The following is a 17627-nucleotide window of genomic DNA, read 5'->3' as shown; positions in this document are numbered from 1 at the left end:
TTATGCTAATCAACCTGGATAAATACTGGTTAGATAAACAAATAATGATGACGTCAGTTACAGAAGTAGCCCAGTTTTGACAGAGTGTGTGTGTGTGTGTGAATTCTTGAGTTGCCAGATAAATGGTCTCTACCTCAGAGAATGTAATTCCCCTCTTGTCAATCACAACGTCCTGTTTATGAAATTACATCATTGCAGTCACTCAGTCAGATTGACACGCACAAAATAGAGCTTTGTGTTTCAACAAATTAACAGAAAGTCCCCTCTGCACTTTCAAGCCACAGAATTTCATTGAGTAATTTGAGAAGACATATTGAGAGTTACATACAACTGTTATAAGTTATACAGTGCCATCAGAAAGTATTCACACCCTTCAACTTTTTCCACATTTTGTTGTGTAATAAAGTGGGATTAAAATGGATCTACACAAAAAAAGTGGAACAACATTTTTTATAAATAAATAAATAAAGCACAAATTTATCTTGATTGGATAAGTATTCAACTCCCCGAGTCAATACATGTTAGAATCACCTTTACAATCACTTTTTCTGGGTAAGTCCCTAAGAGCTTTGCTCACCTGGATTGCACAATATTCACACATGATTTCTTTTTTAATTCTTCAATCTCTGTCAAGTTGGTTGTTGATCATCGCTAGACAACCATTTTCAAGTCTTGCCATTTAAGTCAAAACTGTAACTAGGCCACTCAGGAACATTCAAGTTGTGTTGGTAAGCAACAGTGTATATTTGGCCTTGTGTTTTAGGTTATGTGTATAATGAATTTATTTCAATTGACTGATTTCCTTATATGAGCTGTAACTCAGTAAAAATGTTGAAATTGTTGCATGTTGTGTTGATATTATTGTTTTGTATAATTTGTAAAAATGTTGAATAACATAATTCCATTGACATTATGGGGCATTGTGTGCAAGCTAATTACAAAAAAAAATCTAAACATAATCAATTTAAAAATCAGGCTGTAACACAAAATGTGGAAAAAGTTAAGGGGTGGGAATACTTTCTGAAGGCACATAATGCTCAAGTACACCACAATAACAACACCAACGGAACTCTACCAGGATTTGGGAGGGACAGAAAAACACTAGACACCAAGGCCCAGTTGCCCCCAAACTGAAGCATTTGTTTTTGAGGGGTCGTCAGGGATGAGGAACCATAGAAGGCTAAACGACCATCTTATATACTACAGACCTCATTGTACAGACCATAGTTTACATTACCAGACTACAGACCAACATGAGACTACCCAGAACACTGTCTAGATTCTAGACCACATGAGATGTCACTGTAACAAACACTAGGGTACTCCAGCTTGAGCCCTGTCAGCGTCTAGGTAAACTGCCAACGTCTGCCAGGCATTTCTACACAGTGACAATCTGCCCAGACCAGCAGAGCTGTCACAGAGTGCTACTCTAAACACTGACTCCAGACCAGTAGCCAGAGAGGATTTAATGGCCACTTCAGGACAACAATACGGTGGCCCAGATTAGGCTACATGGTAAAATAAAGAGGGGGCGGGGAGTGAGACAGACAGAGAGAGAAAGACACACAGAGAGAATGAGAAAGAGAGAGAGAGCTATCTGCAGCTCAGAGAGAAGACGCAGTCGTGTGTGCTTGTGAGATAGGGAGAGAGAGCAACAGACGAGAGGATAAAAAGAGAGCAAGAGCGCTAGCTGCAGCAATAACCTGTCACTCAAATGTGGAGAGTGTGAGAAGGGAAACTTGTTCTGTTCCTCTGAAACAAAGGAGCGCTGGTGTTTAGTTTTAAGAGGAGACAGGGTTCACTAGTTCTGAGAGACAATCAGGGTGACACACACTTACCCTGACAGCACAGTCTGCCAGACAGAAAGCACTGCACTCTAGGATCACATTCTTGGTATGCAAGGCATGCCAAATACACACACAGTCACACACATAGATATACAGACAAAAACAAAGACACAGACAAACCCATTCTGTGACTGAAGGACTCGAGCAAGCACAACCATACATACACACCTCTTTCCCTGAGTGCTGTGTCTCTCTTTACTGACTAAACTCATGAGGCCTCATCCAGTCCCTACACCACAGGGAGGCCTCGCAAGGCTATGGGTGTGTGAGATAATGTGTATGTGTGACTGACACCGCAGCCCTGGCCAATAACACGGGGACTTGTATCACTTCAAACGCGACCCAGGTGTGAGCATGTGTGTCTGCGTAGATGGCCTGGCAGTGGCAACAGTAGCTTTCTTTCTTTTAGCCCTGCTTTAATTAAGAAACTCGCAGGAGCCTAGCTGGGTGGCATACAAAAGTGGTGTACAGTATGTGTGTGTGTGTGTGGCCAGGCACAGCAACAGGCAGCATTCCACTGTGATAGGCCGACACACAAATGACCCCCTGCGCACTGCCTGACCCGAGACCACAGGCCGTGCCACAGATATAACACAGTGAGAATTACCCCTCTGACATGTTTGTTTGTACTGTACACTGTATGGGCATAGGCTAATCGCCATGGAGACACACACAGTAGCTATGAAGATATGCGTGCCGTGAACACACACCGTGGTACATAGAGTACACCTTGTACGTACAGTGCCAGTTAAAAGTTTGGCCATACCTACTCATTCAAGAGTTTCTTTATTTTTACTATTTTCTACATTGTAGAATAATAGTGAAGACATCAAAACTATGAAATAACACATATGGAATCATGTAGTAACCAAGTTTTATTTTAGATTCTTCAAAGTAGCCACCCTTTGCCTTGATGGCAGCTTTTCCAACAGTCTTGAAGGAGTTCCCACATATGCTGAGCACTTGTTGGCTGCTTTTCCTTCACTCTGCGGTCCAACTCATCCCAAATCTTCTCAATTGGGCTGAGGTCGGGTGATTGTGGAGGCCAGGTCATCTGATGCAGCACACCATCACTCTTCTACTTGGTCAAATAGCCCTTACACAGCCTGGAGGTGTGTTGGGTCATTGTCCTGTTGAAAAACAAATTATAGTCCCACTAAGCGCAAACCAGATGGGATGGCGTATCGTTGCAGAATGCTGTGGTAGCCATGCTGGTTAAGTATGCCTTGAATTCTAAATAAATCACAGACAGTGTCACCAGCAAAGAACCCCCACACCATCACACCTCCTCCTCCATGCTTCACGGTGTGAACCACACATGCGGAGATCATCCGTCCACCTACTCTGCGTCTCACAAAGACACGGTGGTTAGAACCAAAAATCTCAAATTTGGACTCATCAGACCAAAGGACAGATTTCCACCAGTCTAATATCCATTGCTTGTGTTTCTTGGCCCAAGCAAGTCTCTTCTTATTATTGGTATCCTTTAGTAGTGGTTTCTTTGAAACAATTTGACCATGAAGGCCTGATTCACACAGTCTCCTCTGAACAGTTGATGTTGAGATGTGTCTGTTACTTGAACTCTGTGAAGCATTTATTTGGGCTACAATTTCTGAGGCTGGTAACTCTAATGAACTTATCCTCTGCAGCAGAGGTAACTCTGGGTCTTCCTGTAGCGGTCCTCATGAGAGTCAGCTTCATCATAGTTTGATGGTTTTTGCGACTGCACTTGAAGAAACATTCAAAGTTCTTGAGATGTTCCGTATTGACTGACCTTAATGTCTTAAAGAAATTATGGACTGTTGTTTCTCTTTGCTTATTTGAGCTGTTCTTGCCATAATATGGACTTGGTCTTTTACCAAATAGGGCTATCTTCTGTATACCACCCCTACCTTGACACAACATAACTGATTGTCTCAAACGCATTAAGGAAATAAATTCCACAAATTAACTTTTAACAAGGCACACCTGTTAATTGAAATGCATTCCAGGTGACTACCTCATGAAGCTGGTTGAGAGAATGCCAAGAGTGTGCAAAGCTGTCATCAAGGCATTACTACATGATTCCATATGTGTCATTTCATAGTTTTGAAGTCTTCACTATTATTCTACAATATAGAAAATTGTAAAAATAAAGAAAACCCTTGAATGAGTAGGTGTGTCCAAACTTTTGACTGGTGCTGTACATATACCCACCGTGTATGTAGTAGACGCGCACACGCACGCACGCACACACACGCGCGCACGCACACGCACACGCACACACACACACACACACAAAACCTTGCAACTAACCATGTTCTACCCATCCCAGACTACTCCATCCTCCTCCACACAACAACATTCCTTCTAACACTTTCAGGTTGAACAGAGCTGAAAAACCTCCATGTCACTCATAAATACTTTGATATGAACCATGGAGCCACACAGTGATAAATCCTGGGGACTACTTTGTACTCGGCACCGTTATGGTGAGCAATTATAGACATGCTATTCCATTCATTTCAAGTCAGGCAGGGCTGGATGGCTTACAGTACACATATCTAGGATCAGATGAGAGAATATGACTGAGTATGAAGGGGTAATGTGATATATGATTATAGAATGAGGTGGGTTATTACAGGGGATCAGATTTTCCATAGATTCAGGTGCAATTACGGCAGATGGCAACCACAGGGGTTTTATCTCCTAATCAAAGGCGCACAGCAACCAAGACGCCTCTGGGGATTTCTTGAGTGAGTGTGTGTGTGTGTGTGTGTGTGTGTGTGCGTGCGTGCGTGCGTGCGTCTGTAGCACACAAGCAAAAGTGTGAAGCAAAGAAACTGGGACCTACTTTGCTGTCGACTCTTCGTCATACTTGCTCTTCAGTTCCAAAAGCTCTGTCTGAGTTGCTTCAAGTGCTGAAAAAACAAATGAAGCATTTTGAATGGAGACCAGCGGTGGTTGGATGGAAGAAGTACAACTGCTAGGCCCTAACATACTGCCCTCTATAGATTCCTGGAAGGACTGACTAAGGCCTTTCTGCATTCAATTACATGAGGTGAGGCTTCTAGAAAAGCCCCATCTTAGGTTTCACAACCGAAGACAACTTTGGTAACTTTAATTTACAGTCCTATTACAGCTGCTATTTTCAAATAAATGACATGCTAGCAGTTGATACTTTTCTGGTAGACCTAATTTTTCTAAAATACCCAATAAAACAATAAAAACTTTATGTTTCAAAGGGTATATATTATTAGGCAATAATAACTTAACTAAGCTGGTGGGTAAAAAACGGGCCATCTACTGCCTGGTTGCCCAACCTGGCCACCAATTTCACCAATTGGTGATAAAGTTATATTTTAAGCATAAAGATCTTCTCTTGTAACCTCATAATGAAGCAGGTACTAGAGTGAGTGGCTGGGCCTGAATAATACTAGAGTGAGTGGCTGGGCCTGAATAATACTAGAGTGAGTGGCTGGGCCTGAATAATACTAGAGTGAGTGGCTGGGCCTGAATAATACTAGAGTGAGTGGCTGGGCCTGAATAATACTAGAGTGAGTGGCTGGGCCTGAAAAATACTAGAGTGAGTGGCTGGGCCTGAATAATACTAGAGTGAGTGGCTGGGCCTGAATAATACTAGAGTGAGTGGCTGGGCCTGAATAATACTAGAGTGAGTGGCTGGGCCTGAATAATACTAGAGTGAGTGGCTGGGCCTGAATAATACTAGAGTGAGTGGCTGGGCCTGAAAAATACTAGAGTGAGTGGCTGGGCCTGAAAAATACTAGAGTGAGTGGCTGGGCCTGAATAATACTAGAGTGAGTGGCTGGGCCTGAAAAATACTAGAGTGAGTGGCTGGGCCTGAATAATACTAGAGTGAGTGGCTGGGCCTGAATAATACTAGAGTGAGTGGCTGGGCCTGAATAATACTAGAGTGAGTGGCTGGGCCTGAATAATACTAGAGTGAGTGGCTGGGCCTGAATAATACTAGAGTGAGTGGCTGGGCCTGAATAATACTAGAGTGAGTGGCTGGGCCTGAATAATACTAGAGTGAGTGGCTGGGCCTGAATAATACTAGAGTGAGTGGCTGGGCCTGAATAATACTAGAGTGAGTGGCTGGGCCTGAAAAATACTAGAGTGAGTGGCTGGGCCTGAAAAATACTAGAGTGAGTGGCTGGGCCTGAATAATACTAGAGTGAGTGGCTGGGCCTGAATAATACTAGAGTGAGTGGCTGGGCCTGAATAATACTAGAGTGAGTGGCTGGGCCTGAATAATACTAGAGTGAGTGGCTGGGCCTGAATAATACTAGAGTGAGTGGCTGGGCCTGAATAATACTAGAGTGAGTGGCTGGGCCTGAATAATACTAGAGTGAGTGGCTGGGCCTGAATAATACTAGAGTGAGTGGCTGGGCCTGAATAATACTAGAGTGAGTGGCTGGGCCTGAATAATACTAGAGTGAGTGGCTGGGCCTGAATAATACTAGAGTGAGTGGCTGGGCCTGAATAATACTAGAGTGAGTGGCTGGGCCTGAATAATACTAGAGTGAGTGGCTGGGTCTGGACTCTGGAGCTGATGTGCTGTGACAGGGGACTGTCGGTTCTACAGCAGCAAGCAGGCTGCATGGGGCTGGTACAGTGTTGACAGGCTTAGATTTGTCACTCACTGGGCAGCCGTCAGCCAGCCAGAAAGAGAGAGAAAGAGAGAGACAGAGGAATCCTTCTGGGTCAACATAAAGTCATACTGCCAGCAGAGGAGTGTGTTGACACCAAGCTAGCCTTAGCTTACTGTGTGACGTTGGGGGATTTATGCAAAGGTTTGTTAAAGTATACCTGTGAAATTCAAGTTAGGATTGGGCCTGTGGGACTATAACTGGGTGTAGAAGGTTAGCTACTGATTACCTGTCTGTAGGGACTGGGCCTTATGGTTTGCCTCCTCCAGCTTTGACACCACAGACTCCTGGTTTTCCTGTTGTTGACTGTGTGGACAGAGGGACAGATACAAGTTAGCTTAGCATCACCTCAGTAAGAAACAACATTGTATATAATGATCCTTTCAAGAGGCTAATGTTGCATCACAGGGTTCAAGTTTGCCTGCTAGCATCACCACAAAAAAGAGCGAACAGGTTAAAAAGTATCAACTTTAAAGATAAAAAAGGCTTATAGCATCAAGGGGATACAGGTAAGCTAAGAGATGTATCATCACTCAACATGAAGGGACCAATTCAGCCTATTAGCACTTTAGAAAAAATAAGACCGGTTACCATAGCACCCGCTCAAATGAACAAGCACTCGCTCTGATTCCAGTTGAAGTGGTACAGTGCAAGTGGAGAGGACAGTTAAGTGTTGTATTTTTTGCCAACAGCGGCTAGGCTGTTCTGCTCTGTCATGTCTGTCGGGGGGTTAGTATCATCAATACTGAAACACCTGAAACACCCGACCATCATGCCACCAGCCCTCCTGCACTGGCAGACGACTCGTCAATTTACCTCAGCGCTAAAGAGGAGGGGAACATGCCAAACCCTTAAGAATTAATGTCAACTCCGGATTGACTAGCTATTACTGAGGACAAGATGAGAGGGGACGAGATGAGGGGTCGAGAGCCCGTTTCTCCTTGGGAGTTGGTTCATTATAAGGACAAACTGTCGGTTTCAAAAGGGAAAAGCTATAAAGGTTGGGAGTAGTTAGTTATCAATGATATCACTGTTTATGGTATGTATGGGTAGTCGCCAGATTTGGAAATAATGAAGACATAAGGTTTTACAATCTGGGCTATCTATTTTCTGTCTGTATTTGGGTTTCATAGAGTGTGAGATATCATCAGATATCACATATCCTAGACCTTGCCAGAGTGTGTGGCCTAAATAGAGTGTTGGTGAGATGCATTGGTCAAAATCAGGGCACAAAGTCAACCAATCAAAATTGGTCTATCTCCACAACACCAAGAATCACCACTCACCAGAGAATCTCTCAACCTCAAATGCATTAAAAAACGAGGAGGTGCCTCAGCCAAAGCAAGGGAAACAAACCTCACTGACACATTGGTTCTGACTGCCCTGCAGTTCCTGCCTCTGTGGATGACTGCACCACTGCTGTGCCTCTACTCATCCCCATGTCACTGTACCTCTGCTCTCCCTCCCCTCCCTCTCTTTTCCTCCCAGGTGCTATTTTTGGGTGACTAGGAAACATTAATATAATTCAAGGTAGCAGAATGGGGTCTATGGTGGTGTCTTTGTAACAAGGGTGAGAGTGGTGACAATAGGTTACAATGGGGCCTTATTGTTGCCCTCTGACATAACAGATAACAGAGCCGAACTGTGTCCCTGTCCGGTGAGTGACAGTCTGGCAGCAGTGATGATCAGGAGGCTCAGTGCGGTATTACCATCCATGCTGGGGGGTTTAGGAGTAAACAAACAGCGGTGAATTAAAAGGTATTACAGTGCAATGGGATTACAGTTAGGGTGGGTTGGTCCCAATAAAAGCCTTGTGTAATGGCCGCATATGCCTTCATCAGGACAAACTGATGGGATCATACAATAGTGTGTGACGGGGTTGAGGAAGAGCTGGTTCGAGTTGAAATTGAGATATCTCCCATTCAGTTACAGTATGATTAGGAGCAAGTTCAATAGGAATACGGTGGGTTAAAACAATGCAAAAAAACAATGAGTGCCGGTTATCTCCCGTTCCTGATTCAATATTTGCTCAGCTCAAGTGCTGAGTGAAAGTGTAAATGACAACGTGATAGGGAGTCCGTTTCAGTGCCCTTCACAACAACCCTGATGTACCTGATAAATTACAGCCAATCCTCACTGGAAGGTTAACTAAACTTGGTCACCCACTTATCTACAATACAAACATGTATGAAACTGACCATCGTTAAGGCCAGACAGACTGAGCGGACAATTTATTAAGAGAATTATTGGATTGCCATGGAAATATGTAACTAAATACTGCTACAGTACAAGATGAGATAATAGTTCAGACAACAGCTATAAGGGTATTCCGTCTGGGCCTAAACTTCGCACATACTCAGACACTAGGTGCAGCCAGTAGTCGCTGCCCGTTGGCAAACACTAGCTAGCCTATCCTCCCCAGCTAGTCCTTACTAGCTTACCTCTCCTCCTCTGCATGGTCGTTGTGAAGCTGCCCCTCTTTCGCCTCCTTTTCTCCCCCTCTCCTCTCCTCCTGGCCCAGCTCCTTGGCCTGTTTACTCAGGGTCTCTTCATACTCCTCTATCTTCTCCTTAAGTGCTTTAATTGTGACCTCTGTGTGAGAGAGAGAGAGAGAGAGAGAGAGAGAGAGAGAGAGAGAGAGAGAGAGAGAGAGAGAGAGAGAGAGAGAGAGAGAGAGAGAGAGAGAAAGCAAGAGAGAGAAAGCAAGAGAGAGAAAGCAAGAGAGAGAAAGCAAGAGAGAGAGGGAGATATACAGAGAGAGAGAGAGAGGGAGATATACAGAGAGAGAGAGATACACAGCGAGAGAGACAGAGAGAGGGCAGGAGAGAGAAAACACAAAAAGTCAGTAACAGATACGATAACAGGCAAGAAATAAACCAGAGTCCCAACCAGATATTAGGTACCACATAAGGCTCCTGCACATCATCCTTCTAAGTCTGGATTGTCAGTTACACTGACAGAGGCAGAGGGATTCTCCAAGTAAGATGGAGTAGGAGGAACAGGGCTCCATTCCACTGTGTGCATTGGCACAGCCCACTTGTATTACTGACTGAGAGCTCTCAGTTTTCCCCCACTTCTTACTTGTCTTCTCTTCTTTTTTTTCTCTCGCTCACTCACTGATGCCCTCGCTCTCTCCTCCTCCTCTGCGGTGATTTAAACTCCAACATTTCAGCCCTGACACATAATCAATGGCGATGAGTCCCCTCTGAGCCCTTTTCCCCTTAACTGTTCAATTGAACTTTAAACATTTAGGTTGCAGGGGATCAATGGCCTCGGCTGGCCGGGATGAGAGAGAGAGAGGAAGGAAGAGCGGGAAGGAGGAGAGAGAATGAGAGAGAGGGGGATTCTCCTCTCCTCCGCCGCTGAGGTAGGAGATCTGCAGCTTAGCCGGGGCACGGTGGGGAGGGGGAGGGGAGAAAGAGAGGAAAAATCAATGGCAAAATAAAATATTGCCGCTATTGAGCTGGGTCAATTAGCTCTTGGTGGGAGGGGAATTCCAAAGACAGAGAGGGCAGGCCCCCCTACCCTCCTCCTCCCTCTATCCCCTCTTCTCCTCCCCTTCTTTTCCCTGCCTTTCTGAAAAGAGAAAAAGCAGTGAAGGCTTTAGAGGCCTATACAATGGGCTTCATCTGAAAAGACTGCCCAGGGGATACTTTCTCATAAAGATGGCTATGGAGGAGGAGAGCCTTTATTAAAAAATGATCTATATTTCGGGGTTATGGAATGACTTTGGGCTGACTCTGTTGCTCCACTATTTTACAGCGTTTGATGTAACTCCACGGACATCGGCTCTTGAAACGGTATCCACATGACAGATGATATCTTCTTACAACTGCTAACATTGCACATATACTTTTACTATACTTTCAACCAGACCGTTGAGGTGTTTCATCCCTTTTAAAGACGGCTAAGCATTGATGAATCTCCCAATGGGAGTCTTAGCCTAGCTCTCTGCGCTGGTGTAGTGGAAGCGTTTCAGTGGATGAGGTTGTCTTGGACCTGAACACTTGTGTTAGCACCCTGAGCTAATACCTAGGGCTTTAGCTCAGCAAGCCAACAATTTCTTGTGGCCCATGGGTTCAAACTGGGTCGATCACACTGGTCCAGGATAGGTTCAGAAAGAGTATGTGTGTCAGCCTCACCGTGGTTCTTGACCTCAGCGATCTCCTGGGTGTAGCCCTCCAGCGTCTCGCGGAGCTTCTGGTTCTCCGTCTCGATGTCGTGCATCCTCTGGACCTTCAGCTGTAGCTGCTGGGCAGTCTCCAGGGCCGACACAGGGTCTGAGAGGAGGGGACAGGAAAGGGCACTAGTTACTAATCACCAGACATCACTAATTACTATAGGCTAATTACTTATCACAGACTTTTTCTCTGCACATACATATTACCAAGCATGTCTAACATCAGAGCAGATCTTCAAAGTTCAACAGCTTGGTGTACATGTAGCTAGTAGTGTTACATGTTTTGAAGATCGGTTCACTGAGGAGATCACACCCATCCAGTCAGTCTCTAACCTCTAGCCCTCACTCCATTCAAACATACTTCCATGCACTGCAACAGTAAGGTCTAGAGTGGGGTTTTGTGTCTCTGTGCCTGGTTGTGACTGAGTGGCCAGGGCGAGTCACGCGAGGCTGACTGATGACTTCTCTGTGTGTGTGTGTGTGTGTGTTGGGTGCCAGAGCAGCAGAGCTATGTATAGCTGCCCCCATTCGCACAGAGCAAAGCTGGAGAGCTGAGACAGCGTTGCTGTTGCCACCACACACACACAGCCCAGACAAAGGAGAGGAAGAGAGGAAAAGAGAGTAAGAGGGAGAGAAAAAGCAAAAGGGCATGAGAGAGAGAGAGAGGCAGGGAGAATGAATGAGAGAGGAAAAGAGAGATAGGAAGAGGGGAGCTAGCTAGGTTTCTGGAACATGATGACTTATCTTAGGGACAGAGAAACCCATGGGACAACAATACATTCCTGTAAACAGACGGTACAGTATCTATCCAATAGTAGTACAGCATAGACACAACCCACAGTGGTGGAAACTGTAGATTTATTGATGTACATATTGAATAATTGAATTAATCAAAAACAGTAAAACACATTGCGGACGACACGAAAAAGTCTATGACTGATTGTGTTCCTCTTTTGAGTCAAGGTCAGAGATAGTGATGATGGTAATGGGTAAGGGATGGATAGGGAGGGATTGGGATGTGGAGACTGGCAGGGTGTTCTAACACTGAGTCCCCCCCACCCTCCACGTTGGGCGCTGCCAGTCTTGCCAGTCCTGGCCTCATCAGTGCCCGGCATCAACACGGTCATTAATTGGCGTATGACTAATTATGCCCCAATTCCAGTTGATTTTCTTTAATGAGACAGCTGGGTTAATTATATAATCATATGATTACATTAGAGCCCCTGGCCCCGAGAGGGAGAGGAGAGAGAGAGAGAGAGAGAGAGAGAGAATAGGAGGAAGCTAGGGGGAAGGGGGAGGAAGAGGAGGGATATGAAAAGTGATAGAGACTAGAGAGGGAAAGAAAGAGGGAGAAAAAGAAAGAAAGGAAGAGGGAGAGTAGACTAAGTATACAAAACATTTGGAACACCTGCTCTTTCCATGACAGACTGACCAGGTGACTCCAGGTGAAAGCTGAATCGGTAAAACAAAATATTGAAGTGCCTTTGAACGGGATATGATGGTAGATGTCAGGTGTAACGGTTTGTGTCAAGAACTGAAACGCTGCTGGTTTCCGTGTGTATCAAGAATGCTCCACCACGCAAAGGACATCCAGGCAACTTGACACAACTGTGGAACACTTTCGACATCTTATAGAGTTCATGTCCTGACGAATTGAGGCTGTTCTGAGGGCAAAAGGGGGTGCAACTCCATATTAGGAAGGTGTTCTTAATGTTTTGTACACTCAGCATATGAGAGCATATTCAAGGCAGAATTAGTCTGGAAACAGCTGAAGAGAGGGAGAGAGGAAGAGAGGGAGGGGGAAGAGGTCTGATCTTAGAGATGAAAGACATCCAGCGCCTCCATTCTCCTCTGTGTGCGGAGTACACGCCCGCCCGCCCGCCGCCCGCCCGCCCGCGTCCTTGGAGGTAGAAGCGATACATTCTCCAACACCAGACAAGCCATTGAGGACACAACAGCATTATCAAAGGCCCATTATGTCAACTTTGTTGTCCTGAGATCTGACACCCTGCGTCATACACACAGTGTTAATCTAATATTCTGAAACATCTAGCCTTGGACAGCCTGTTCCCATGTTACGCTTATCATAAATCACTATTTGATTGTGAAACCCATACACTCTCCTGCACTGACTCTAAACACACACACACACAGTGAACTCTACCCACAGACTCCACATACTGACACCCCGACACATACACACAGCATGAGCACACATTCATACTGACGCCCCACACACAACTGTCTATTATCTATCCTATTGTCTAGTCACTTCACCCCTACCTATATGTACATAGAGTAGCTACCTGAATGACCTCGTACCCCTGCACATTGACTCGCTGCTGATACTCCCTGTATATATCCAGGTTATTTTCTGCTGATACTCCCTGTATATATCCAGGTTATTTTCTGCTGATACTCCCTGTATATATCCAGGTTATTTTCTGCTGATACTCCCTGTATATATCCAGGTTATTTTCTGCTGATACTCCCTGTATATATCCAGGTTATTTTCTGCTGATACTCCCTGTATATATCCAGGTTATTTTCTGCTGATACTCCCTGTATATATCCAGGTTATTTTCTGCTGATACTCCCTGTATATATCCAGGTTATTTTCTGCTGATACTCCCTGTATATATCCAGGTTATTTTCTGCTGATACTCCCTGTATATATCCAGGTTATTTTCTGCTGATACTCCCTGTATATATCCAGGTTATTTTCTGCTGATACTCCCTGTATATATCCAGGTTATTTTCTGCTGATACTCCCTGTATATATCCAGGTTATTTTCTGCTGATACTCCCTGTATATATCCAGGTTATTTTCTGCTGATACTCCCTGTATATATCCAGGTTATTTTTACTCGTCATTGTTATCCACTGTGTATTTATTCCTTGTATCACTATTTCTATTTTTTATTTGTTTGTTTATCTTTAACTCTGCTGGAAAAGGTCTCTTAAGTAAACATTTCATTGTTAGTCAAACCTGCTGACAAATACTTAAAAACAAATATGTTTTTAAATGTACTTTAATTTCTTGTCATATAAAAATAACACTAGACCAACATACTTGAAGGGTTATAATGGAACTGATCTTTTAGTCCCATTTCATGTATTGTTATATTAGTTAGGATGATACTCTCTTGTTATGTATGCTTTGAATACCCCATATGATTAAACAAACTGACAGGAGAGAAGGTCATACTGTGACATTAGGGTGATGATGACTGCTGTCACAGTACTGGACTGTACAACATAGCCTGTCTCTGTGGGCCCAGTCCCAGTGCCTACCACTCTACTGCTGCTCTCTCCAGAACAGACGGACTACAGTGTGTGTCACATGGAATCTCTCTCTCCATGTCCTCCCTGGACTTCTAACCAGGAGATTGTCCCTTCACTAGACAGGCAGTGGCACCAGCCCTGTCTGGATGGGCATGTGTGTGTGTTCTGAGCAGAAGGAGTGAGACAGTGCCAACTGCTCAGTGCAGCCACTCCAGCCTGCTGCAGAACACTAGGCTGTCTGTGAGAACAGTGTGAATATTTCCAAAGGTTGCATGAGAAGGCTAGAGGGCAGACGGGTGGAGACACCTGTCAACTTTGACATTCTATTGCAAAGCGTCATCAGGATGAGAGTGAGGTAAGGTACGTGTATTTTCCTTGGTGTGTTCAAAAGAGCTCAAAAAAGGGTGGACACACTGACGCTAGGTCTGTGTGATCACAAACACATCTGTGAGATAATCAGTGGAGTAGTGATCTCTCATCCTCAGACATGGAGACAAGAATGGACAGGCTGCAGATTACAATGATAATACAGACATTCCTAGATTTTCCCACACAGGCAAACAACACACACACACACACACACACACACACACACACACACACACACACACACACACACACACACACACACAGAGAGAGAGAGCCAAGGCAAAGAGGTCTCTAGGTGCTGCTCCTCTGTCTTGGCAGGCTTTGAGCTGTGTGTGTGTGTGTGTGTGTGTGTGTGTGTGTGTGTGTGTGTGTGTGTGTGTGTGTGTGTGTGTGTGTGTGTGTGTGTGTGTGTGTGCGCGTGTGCGGCTGGGATCTCCAAAACACAAAAGCAGTAATTTATGCATGTACTACGTGGTTCCCCAGGCCAGCCTGCTTGCTCCTACAGGCCTCTGTGTGTGTCTGTTTGCATCTGTGTGTCCATACGGTTCACCAAGGAGGAAATGTGTTTCAGACAGACAGCCAGCTGCACACACACAGCCACACAGCCACACACACACACACAGCCACACACACACACACACACACAGCCACACACACACACACACACACACAGCCACACACACACACACACAGCCACACACACACAGCCACACACACACACAGCCACACACACACACAGCCACACACACACAGCCACACACATAGGATCGAGTCAGCTCAAAAAGATCAGTCGGTCATAGACAAACACACACTCCAGTCCAGTCGACCTCCACTGCTGACTGTCTGTTTCCACTATTAGTCAGCCTATCCAAGTGCTCTAGTGCTTCAGTTAGGTGGAAGAACCATTGGCCAGGAGATCTCCATGGACAACAACACTGGTCTGTCAGTGTGTTGAAATCATCAATGTCCTCTCCATCAGGACCTAAAATGAACACCCGCCACCTGCAGGTAGGTTTGGTGGGTAAGATGTCTATTTCACCAGCCACCTGCAGGTAGGTTTTGGTGGGTAAGATGTCTATTTCACCAGCCACCTGCAGGTAGGTTTTGGTGGGTAAGATGTCTATTTCACCAGCCACCTGCAGGTAGGTTTTGGTGGGTAAGATGTCTATTTCACCAGCCACCTGCAGGTAGGTTTTGGTGGGTGATGTTATTTCACCAGCCAACTGCAGGTAGGTTTTGGTGGGTAAGATGTCTATTTCACCAGCCACCTGCAGGTAGGTTTTGGTGGGTAAGATGTCTATTTCACCAGCCACCTGCAGGTAGGTTTTGGTGAGTAAGATGTCTATTTCACCAGCCACCTGCAGGTAGGTTTTGGTGGGTAAGATGTCTATTTTACCAGCCACCTGCAGGTAGGTTTTGGTGGGTAAGATGTCTATTTCACCAGCCACCTGCAGGTAGGTTTTGGTGGGTAAGATGTCTATTTCACCAGCCACCTGCAGGTAGGTTTTGGTGGGTAAGATGTTTGGCGGTTTGTCAGGGCTCCATAGAGCACGCATTTCACTCGCATTTGTGAAAAAAGTCAAGTATGATCACATTTATAGTAAAATAAATGCTGCAGTAGCTGTTTTCAAAGTATTTCCGCCATTTTGCTTCATAGTTGGTAAATGAAATGCAACAAAATCAAAGAACTATGAATCCTATGAATCCTCCACTATGAATCCTATGAATCCTATGAATCCTCCACTATGAATCCTATGAATCCTCCACCTTGCGCTGCAACACTGCCTGGCTGGGGGCTGTGCACACGTGAAGAGCTAAGTGAAAGATTCATTTTTAGAAGTGCTGTGCACAGGCATAAAAGTTGATCTAATTTAATTTAAACGAAAGTCTACTGAAGTGAGACGTTGTCCTTGTGTTTCTTGGCTATTTACATTGTTTTGTTCACAAGCTGTGTTGTTTGTCTATGTTCGAGTTTCAAATGCTAGGGAAGAGAAGACAACGCTTCTACTAGTCATCCTCAATCTAACAGGCACAGACATGACTCCAGTCCCGCTACCACGGTAGCCTCCCGCCCTTACATTTGTCTAATGTGTTATTTTGGTTATATCAGGTCACAAAAACGTAATTATTCATTATAAACTGGGTGGTTTGAGCCCTGAATGCTGATTGGCTGACAGCCGTGGTATATCAGACCGTATACCACAGGTATGACAAACTTACATTTTTACTGCTCTAATCACTTTGGTAACCAGTTTTTAATAGCAATAAGGCACCTCGGGGGTTTGTGATCAATGGTCAATATGCCTGTGTCCAGGCACTCCACGTTGCGTCGTGCCTCAGAACAGCCCTTAGCAGTGGTAAATTGGCCATATACCACACCCTATCTGGCCTTATTGCATAAATATACCACATTAGTTACTTCTTACTAGTAACACATGCAATGTTTTAGAAACATTGCAAAGCATGCTCATCCATTTTTTTTAAAATGTTTTATTGGTGTAAATTATATTCCCCCCAAAATATTTTTGGCTGGTAAGAAATCTGAGTGGCTGGTAGATGTTTAAATCACAGTGTATGCCCTGCTCCCCATCCCAACCCAATTTCCCTACCGCTCGGCACTCACAGGGCTCCTGGACGCACATTGTCTCAGGGACACCAAGAGAAGTCATCAGGAACGTGTCTGTGTATGTACGTATGCATGTGGCGCCAGAGACATGTGCCCCATAAACATGACAGATGAGACTTACCTGGGACATCGATGAATCTCTTGTACACGTTTAGGAAGGCAGCCTCTGACTCCTTACTTCTTTTACTCACTGCGTCGATCTGAAAGGAGAGACGGAGAGATTGGTTAAGAAAAGAGAGATAGTCGAGGTGAGATGATACATTTTTTTCAGACAACACCACAACAACCATAATCACATTTTCGGGATTATAAAGGCTTTTATACTTTGGCATCATCTTCCCTATATTATTCATTACATCAAGATGAATCTAGTTTTATAGGACAAATAGTCACATATCCAATGTAGTTCAACATGAATCTGGTTCATATAAAAATGTATTAATTTTAAACATTTTCAGATCTATTAGTGCTACGATATCCACACAGGCCTATTGACCACAGAATTTCAGTCTTAAAAACACATGAATAGTAATTTCATTAATGTAATTTAGTAACAACCTGCTAAAAGAGATTGAGCTTCCAACCCTCTCAGTTAATCATGGGTACTGAGTGCTTCTCCTAAAACTGGAAAGCACCAAGGCAGCTAACCAATGAGTCATGAAGGAGGTGAC

The 17627-nt window shown here is 44.6% G+C and overlaps 1 protein-coding gene across 3 annotated transcripts in view; it reads right to left on the bottom strand.

The window, feature by feature from the left end:
- The window catches only part of LOC106603419 (homeobox protein cut-like 1), a 221370-nt gene that overhangs the window by 94380 nt on the left and 109363 nt on the right, over positions 1-17627 (bottom strand). For all 3 annotated transcript variants that reach the window (XM_045717150.1, XM_045717152.1, XM_045717151.1), the window contains exons 4-8: positions 17078-17156; positions 10639-10776; positions 8938-9088; positions 6726-6802; positions 4681-4747 (exon numbers count right to left, since the gene is read on the bottom strand). In XM_045717150.1, coding sequence (XP_045573106.1) covers positions 4681-4747; positions 6726-6802; positions 8938-9088; positions 10639-10776; positions 17078-17156 — 512 coding nt within the window. The remainder of the gene's footprint in view (positions 1-4680; positions 4748-6725; positions 6803-8937; positions 9089-10638; positions 10777-17077; positions 17157-17627) is intronic.

Source organism: Salmo salar, chromosome ssa04 (assembly GCF_905237065.1).
Source record: "Salmo salar chromosome ssa04, Ssal_v3.1, whole genome shotgun sequence".
NCBI classification, from domain to species: Eukaryota; Metazoa; Chordata; class Actinopteri; order Salmoniformes; family Salmonidae; genus Salmo; species Salmo salar.
This window is presented reverse-complemented; position numbering and strand designations above follow the sequence as displayed.